The sequence below is a fragment of the Carassius auratus genome, chromosome 20, assembly GCF_003368295.1.
Source record: "Carassius auratus strain Wakin chromosome 20, ASM336829v1, whole genome shotgun sequence".
Taxonomy (NCBI): domain Eukaryota; kingdom Metazoa; phylum Chordata; class Actinopteri; order Cypriniformes; family Cyprinidae; genus Carassius; species Carassius auratus.
In genome coordinates this window covers 3,733,419-3,742,256 of record NC_039262.1, presented here as the reverse complement: position 1 = coordinate 3,742,256, position 8,838 = coordinate 3,733,419, and the positions used below count along the sequence as shown (strand labels likewise).

General features: G+C 40.1%; 1 protein-coding gene across 1 annotated transcript; it reads left to right on the top strand.

Moving 5' to 3' along the window:
• The first annotated feature begins 1,255 nt into the window (after positions 1-1,255).
• On the top strand, positions 1,256-7,037 carry hsp90ab1 (heat shock protein 90, alpha (cytosolic), class B member 1). Its single transcript, XM_026290458.1, has 12 exons — positions 1,256-1,410; positions 2,207-2,350; positions 2,427-2,633; positions 2,719-2,878; positions 3,468-3,601; positions 3,696-4,010; positions 4,098-4,263; positions 4,835-5,025; positions 5,106-5,253; positions 5,553-5,821; positions 6,147-6,480; positions 6,553-7,037. Exons 2-12 carry the CDS (start codon positions 2,207-2,209, stop codon positions 6,666-6,668), a joined length of 2,184 nt encoding a protein of 727 aa, XP_026146243.1. The 5' UTR covers positions 1,256-1,410; the 3' UTR covers positions 6,669-7,037.
• Positions 7,038-8,838: the final 1,801 nt, after the last annotated feature.

The following is an 8,838-nucleotide window of genomic DNA, read 5'->3' as shown; positions in this document are numbered from 1 at the left end:
CAATTTCTTGGTGTGGGATACGAAATCATGATCTTGTTTGTTGATTTTCAGCATATTTCATTCCACCGTTATTTTTAAACATATAGAATCACATTCAGCACGTAACGTTACTTCATAAACATCTGCAAAACATTTGCACATTTATCGGTTAAAAATAGTTTTTCTAATATTATTTACTGTTCTTTGCGTAATATCGCTAACCATATTTTCTGATGATTGTAAATAAAAGATGAACTCAGAATTCTTATTCATTAACATCCAAGTTTTTATATTTATATTCAATTAATTGCGCATTAGATATAATCAAAACCCAGAAAATATTCAAATTAAATGTATCTCTGGTTAAATCTAACAAAACCAAACGGTCTATAAATGTAAAATACTTTTTTTTCTCAAAAAAAAAAAAATCGAAATTAATTAAACGTATTTTTATGAACACTGAGAAATAATTTATTGTTGTTTTTCCTTTCGATTTACGTGTTAAAATTTAACCAGACGTTTCTTCAGAATCGCCCTTCTAGACCGCGAACTGCGTATGAGTGACAGGTGACGTAGGCGAAGGCGGGATTTTCATGGAAAGTGCTGGAAAAAGACAAAGCACCGCATGTTCCAACGCCTGATGTTCTTCCGATGCAGAACATAGTGCAATCGATTATGCTTTGTAATGCGTATTTCTTTTACTGCGTTCTCTGACCGTTTGACTATTTCATGTTTTAATGACAAAAAATATTTTGAAAAGGTGAAGATTGTTTAAAGAGCCACATCTCAGCAAAGCGCACAATTTGCGCGCATCTTTCCAAACGTTAACGTTACCTGTTTTCATAACTGTATGGTGTTCTCTGATTAACTATTAAACATTAAGTAGCACAGGTATTATTGTATTTACCAAGAGTCAAATCAGCATGATTATGGTTAATTTACAACAATGTGCAAGAAAAACATAGAGTTTTACTACGAAACAGATTTTTTTAAAATAAAAATAAACTCATTCCGGGTCCTTTCCAGCAGGAAAATTTTATAATAATTTCAAATAACAGACTCCAGATATTTCAAGTTCTAAAATTAGTTTTTGATGTTATTGTATTTCATTAAGCGCTTCTTAAGAAACGTAATACTATATTATTTCAGTATTGTAGACGCTATTTATATATGATGCAGCTAGTAAAATACTACATCTGTAGCTTGGGAATAAATTAGATTTACAAAAATAAATAAAACAGAGTAGTTTTCTTTGTTGATGATATGCAAGCGTCCCAGAGTGAGTCAGCGCGGAGGGATACAGCCGCACATTCAAAGAAAAGAGCCGCGCACGCGGGGATCGCTCCTCTCTGCTTCCCTCAGTCTCAGTGAAGGGGAGATCAGCTGTATCTGTGGCGATTAAACCATCAAAAATCAACGAAACTAACCAAGGTAAGACGTCGATCTCCACCCGAAACGATTATTTATCATTTCAGGAATGAATCCAGACTAAAAGACCGGCGTTTAATCTTTTAATTGATTATTTATTTCATTCTCTCTTTGACCGGTGTTGTAATAATGCGGATGCCGGTTAAGAGTCCCTAGTCTCCAATCTAACGGTCATTTTTCATAAAACCGCTTTATTTTTATTTAGAAATAATGGTACGTTAACGTAGGGTGTTATGTTTATTTGTTTATGTCTATTTAATGACGTGATGAGCAGGTGCAGTGGTTTAAATCACTGATGCTTGTATAGTTACTGGTTACTAAGCATATTAATCTAAATGTATTGCTATAATTAATATAACGTTATATATGTGGTGCATATATAAACCATATAAGAGCTAGAGGTGACCGGAATGGGTGGTTAGTGTATTAAAATTAATACTTTTTTAATTAAAGTTTTCGTATTAGCGTTTGAATAAGCGCCATGAAAATTTTATTTATTCCGTTAAAAAAAATAAACCTTAAATCATATTTAAATTCAAGTATTGCGGCAGTAAAGCACGTGTTGATCTCATTGTCCTTCTGCGGCATGCTCTTCCGCATCCGGGACTCTTATGCTGCACCGGTTTGTCTTGTATAACTGTACTAAAGTTCTGAATGCTTTCATTTTCATTTAACCCTTTGTTCAATTTAGACATTTTATAAACAAAACCAGTAATGTGCATTTATTTTAAAGTATATTGTTGATTTGTTAAACCATATCCATGGATGTTATAATTGAGATCTGAATGTATTTTCTCAGATGCCTGAAGAAATGCGCCAAGAGGATGAGGCCGAGACCTTTGCCTTCCAGGCGGAGATCGCCCAGCTGATGTCTCTCATCATCAACACCTTCTACTCCAACAAAGAGATCTTCCTCAGAGAGCTCATCTCCAACGCCTCCGACGTAAGACCAGTGATAGACTTAATAAAGTGTCGAATATGGCTAGATCTAGATCAACCTGGTTTTCTCCACTTGACAGGCTCTTGACAAAATCCGATATGAGAGCTTGACGGATCCCACCAAACTGGACAGCGGCAAGGACCTGAAGATCGAAATTATCCCCAATGTTCATGAACGCACACTGACCCTCATCGACACCGGTATTGGGATGACCAAAGCCGATCTCATCAACAACTTGGGTACCATCGCGAAATCTGGGACAAAGGCCTTCATGGAGGCTCTGCAGGTGATGCGTCTGCTAGTTTTGGCATGCCTCTCAACATTTCTCCATTTTGAATTTGGTCCCTAATGTTTCCTTTTCAACTCCACAGGCTGGTGCAGATATCTCCATGATTGGGCAGTTTGGTGTGGGCTTCTACTCCGCATACCTGGTGGCTGAAAAGGTCACTGTCATCACCAAACACAACGATGACGAGCAGTACGCCTGGGAGTCGTCCGCTGGTGGCTCTTTCACAGTCAAAGTGGACAATGGTATGCTACAAACTTATTTTTAATGTAAGGGTGTGTGATGTATATCATCCGCGGTAAATAATTATAAAAAAAAAAGTTTTAATGATGTGTGATTTGACATTTGATTATATTGCAAAAACCATTCAAAACACCCTTATAGAGTGCATGCATGCATTAAGTGAAGTCTAGACAAGTGCACATTTATAGTCTATTAAAATGCATTTAGAATTATCACAAATTCAAGACATGGGGTCAGAAAATTAATGCCATTTCATATAGTAAGTTTCACATGAAATTTGTATTTTTTTACAGCCATTCTTTAAACAAGAAGTTAACTAAGTGACTTCCATTATTATTTCCAAATAATTTTGTATCTCTGAGAAACAAGTGATTCGTTCCTGAGTGAATCAACCATTTAAATGATTCGATTCAATCCCAATGACTCGGTTATTAACAGTGACTTGCTGCCGCCTACTGGCGATTTAAAATCTCATTCAAAGTATTTATTACTATTCATCAATAAAATCCCAGAAAATAGAGCCCTTTACTTCAATGACATGAGTGCAATATTAAGGGTGATTGTGACATTCACACACCTGTTGATCTCCAGGTGAGCCCATCGGCCGTGGAACCAAAGTCATTCTTCACCTGAAAGACGATCAGTCCGAGTACATCGAGGAGAAGAGAGTGAAGGAAGTGGTCAAGAAACACTCACAGTTTATCGGATACCCAATCACTCTCTTCGTAAGTGGGATTCGGTTTAACTAGTGGAGTTGAATTTATTCTGATAAAACTGCTCTGGTAGTTGAGTGATGGGAAAATACCAATGTCCATGCAGGTGGAGAAGGAACGCGACAAGGAGATCAGCGACGACGAGGCCGAGGAGGAGGAGAAGCCTGAGAAAGAAGAGGAGGAGAAGGAGGAAGGCGAAGACAAACCCAAGATCGAGGATGTGGGCTCTGATGACGACGAGGACTCCAAAGACAAGGACAAGAAGAAAAAGAAGAAGATCAAGGAGAAGTACATCGACCAGGAGGAGCTGAACAAAACCAAACCCATCTGGACCCGCAACCCTGACGACATCTCCAACGAAGAGTACGGAGAGTTCTACAAGAGCCTGACCAATGATTGGGAAGATCACCTGGCCGTCAAGGTAACACACCGGATTCTGCAGAACAAGATTCACACTTAAACGTTAGAAAGTTGATCAAATACTCACTTTTATTGCATGGTCCCGCAGCATTTCTCTGTGGAGGGTCAGCTGGAGTTCCGCGCGCTCCTCTTCATCCCTCGCCGGGCTCCCTTCGACCTCTTTGAGAACAAGAAGAAGAAGAACAACATCAAGCTGTACGTCAGAAGGGTCTTCATCATGGACAGCTGTGAGGAGCTCATCCCAGAGTATCTGAGTAAGTAGCTTCACATTTAAAGAGACAGTTCACCCAAAAATTAAAATTAACGTTTGCACGCCCTCAAGATTTTGTGGTTCATATTTGAATAATTGTTTTCTTTTAAATGTCTAGATAACAATTACAAAAGTCTAAATTAAATCTTTGTATAAAGTGATTATATTTATACACAAGGCTTAAATAAAACTGTTAAATTGATATGTTTTAAGTTTTGGTTACCTCTATAGTTTCAAAAAAATCTTAATTTAGGTTTTAAAGATAAACCAAAATCTTATGAATTTGGAAAGATGTGAAGACAAATAAATGGCGTAATTTATTCTATTAAAAGATTCCTTAAATTCAACATATAATTGCACGAGTCTGGGAAGTTTACAATTATGTGCCTTTCCAGTGGACTAATCCTGATGCACTTTACAAAGTCCTGTGCCGTTATTTCCTGATGATACTTTTTGCATAACTACAAAAGTTGAATGCATTGCAAATGAGGTTTTGCTGCTGAACGTCTTGGGTCTTGATGACCAAAGGTTTCAAATGCTGCAGTCTCGCTAACAGCCAATCATTGTGCCTCCAGACTTCGTCCGTGGTGTGGTGGACTCTGAAGACCTGCCCCTCAACATCTCCAGAGAGATGCTGCAACAGAGCAAGATCCTGAAGGTCATCCGCAAGAACATCGTCAAGAAGTGTATGGAGCTGTTCGCCGAGCTGGCCGAGGACAAGGAGAACTACAAGAAGTTCTACGACGGCTTCTCCAAGAATCTGAAAGTACGAATCCTAGATTTTGATCCCATACTTGTGATGGAAATAATATAAAGTGGTATTAACATGTTTGTTGTGAACCCCAGCTGGGCATCCACGAGGACTCTCAGAACCGCAAGAAGCTGTCAGAAATGTTGCGTTATCAGAGCTCACAGTCCGGCGACGAGATGACCTCCCTCACAGAATACGTCAGCCGGATGAAGGAAAACCAGAAGTCCATCTACTACATCACCGGTAAGACTTCTTCAACATCAACCTGCTTTTAGGACTGCATGATTAATTGAAGAAAACCACAATATGACTTGGTGTGACATTTAAACATGCATTTGGGAATGCAACATCTATATTTTTATAAAGAGAAGTGACTAAATAACTCCCTTGGGGGTTTCTGTCTTAAGCCCAAAACATGTTAACATTTGTATATAAAGAACATAAATATTAGTATTTCATGGTTGTAGTATCGTTGTTGTTGTTGTTGTTGTTTTTTTTCCCATTTTTAAGTATTCTTATCGATTTTGCCCGGTGTTTTCCAGGTGAAAGCAAAGACCAGGTCGCTCATTCTGCTTTCGTGGAGCGCGTGTGCAAGCGAGGCTTCGAGGTGCTGTACATGACCGAGCCCATCGACGAGTACTGCGTCCAGCAGCTGAAGGACTTCGACGGCAAGTCTCTGGTGTCCGTCACCAAGGAGGGACTGGAGCTGCCCGAGGACGAAGACGAGAAGAAAAAGATGGAGGAAGACAAGGCCAAGTTCGAGAACCTCTGCAAGCTCATGAAGGAGATCCTGGACAAGAAAGTAGAGAAGGTGTGTGTTTGCATAACGTGGGTGTTTAAACCTAGTTTGTTTTGGTCTTGTTAAGGATTAATTCTTCTAAACTGTGTTATAAACAGGATTCGTAGTCAGAGTTGCACAGATGGTGAGTTTATGTAACTGACTCCGTGTTTCGCTTGCAGACTGAAGTGTGTGAAAACATGTTAATTCCAGCGTGCACCTTGAGTCCTACTAGCCTTTTTTGTTCGAATGACATGCATTTTTGTTGAGCGACTAATAAGTATTGTGTGTGACGTAACGTAGTGATCCACCAGAACTTTAATTCCCGTTCCTCAAGCCCATCTGAATCCTCTTCCAGGTCACGGTCTCAAACCGGCTGGTGTCTTCTCCCTGTTGTATTGTGACCAGCACCTACGGCTGGACGGCCAACATGGAGAGGATCATGAAGGCCCAGGCCTTGAGGGACAACTCCACCATGGGCTACATGATGGCCAAGAAACACCTGGAGATCAACCCCGATCATCCCATCATGGAGACCCTGAGGAAGAAGGCCGACGCCGATAAAAACGACAAAGCCGTGAAGGATCTGGTCATCCTCCTGTTCGAGACCGCCCTGCTGTCCTCCGGCTTCTCATTGGACGATCCTCAGACGCACTCAAACCGCATCTACAGAATGATCAAGCTGGGATTGGGTGAGTTTAACTTCCTTTTTTAGTCCATGTTTTAGACTTGGGTCCGTTACTGATTCTCATTTGTGTCTGCAGGGATTGATGAAGATGAAGACGTTCCTGTGGAAGAGCCAAGCTCCGCTGCCGCTCCTGAAGAAATCCCACCTCTGGAAGGAGACGATGACGCTTCTCGCATGGAGGAAGTCGATTAAACCCATTTGTCTAAAATTCCCTTAACACTTTCCGTAATCATTCCTTAACATCCTGTTGTTGTCTTTTGACCTGATCTCAATAATGATTCCTGAAAGAATCATAATGTAACTAAAGCATACTGTCAACTTTGCAACTTTGTTTTGAGCCGTAATGTACCTTTTTTGGTTTGTTTTTTTACATCATGTGATGTTCATGGATTGCAGTATTGTCTGAGCACAATGAGCACTGTGTTTCACTTATACTGAGTCTGCTGGCGGTGCACGATTGAATCGAGCATGATTTCTTTCTGCATGGAAGGGGAATGACCTTTGCCTCACTGCAGGCATGTTGTCTTGTTTTTCAGATATTAAAACGTGGTGAAACCTGAATTTGTAGTGTTGTCTTTGCTTTCTTGCTCTGACTTTTTTTCTTTTTTTTTTTTTTTTGAGTTTTGTCTAATTTTATTTTCTCTGGAAGACGTTTCTGTATGTGGTTTTTATCATTCGCTAAAATGAACCGAGAAGCGTTTGTTAATCTGGCTCAATTTTCTTTTAAGAATGAAAATAAAGTTCGAAATGGTAGGGTTTCCAGGCCTCATACTTTGAACTCCTATAAGTTTTAATAAGATTATCTTTAAATTTGGCCAGGGCTATTTTGAGGCCTTTGTGACATTAAATTGCAAAGCTTTCATTGAAGACCGTGTCCCTGACTGGCTGCTGTTTCTCCATGAAATTGGAAATTGCTGTAATTCAGGCAAACAATGTAAATCTTCACCATCAAACTCCTTAATTATAAGACTCCCTGAAGACTACATGCCCATGTTTGGTTCTAGCCATAGTGCCACCTGCTGGCAACAGGAAGTGACGTGTTTAACCCTGTAATGGACTTTAGATATTAAAGTGTCAGCAAGTGTTAAATAAGTTAGGGACATGGTAAAGCATGTTAGCAGCACTTAGCTAATTTGCTTAAGCATGCTATTAATACAATGAAACCGGAAGTTGCTATAACTCGGGTATAAATTGTCCAATCTGCCTCAAAATTGTTGTCCTGGCCTGAACTCCTCAACATGTCAATCATAGCGCCACCCACTGTCAAAAGGAAGTGACATGTTTAACAGTGATGCACTATTAGCAACACAGTTAAAATATTCCATTGTGTGTTAAACACTGGAGTAGGGTTTCATATTTTTTTGAAGAACCTCTGGGTGCAGCCATTGGCTAGCGGACCCCCACCTGCTGTTAGCATTCCATTGACTCCCATTAATTTTGGCGTCAATTTGACAGCGAATAACTTTACATCCAAAGCGTTTAAAGACTCCATTTGTCCATTCATTATTTCTAAAGAAACACGAAAATGTATAAAAGGCCCCATTACCTTGTATCTTACGTTATGGCCCTTAGAAGCAGTTTTTGTAAAAAAAAAAGTAGGCTAACAATTGCGTCATAACCTGCGACTCTCTGTTGCACAGTAGATAAATTACTGTATGGACAGAGGGAGAAGCTCGCAGGCAATCTTTTACGGTCTATGAGGACATTGGGGGGATGTGGAGGCATAAAGTCAAGGGCGAAACCCATTGAGAGTCCATAAAAGCAACGGGACAAAATGATTCAACAACGTCTGCAAGATTTGTTGGGTGATTAAGATTTCTCTTGGCACAGCAATTAGAAGACTTAGTTTGCTCACGTGACATTTACGTCATCACGCTCAGTTTGAGTCTGCGCAGTACAATCCAGGCGCCAAGGAAGTCGACCGGAAGTTGAAGTCGGTCTAATGATTGAGTCATAACCACTGGACTCTCTGTCGCACAGTAGAGAAATGCCAAAGAACTCCCCGCTCAAGCTCGCCTTCTCTGCAAGATAATGATGGCAGTTTGCACGCACAGCTACTAGAAGATTTACATGTCAGAGAGGTTGCTGACGTCATCAAGCTTAGTTTGAGTCTGCCATCAGGAACAGAAGTGCTAAAAATGGGCTTCACTTGTCTCAATTGAGTTCCAATGGGGTCACTGTGTCTATTTCTTTTACTGTTTTACTATGAGTACAATCGACCCCCAGGAAGTGCGTGCTTCTAATTGACTTCATGTCTCTGTGACTTCACTTCAACGTCTCCGTTGAATCCAATGGGGTCGTTGTGTCCATTTCTTTTACTGTCTATGGTTAAACACAGGGGTGGATCTACCGGGGTGGCATA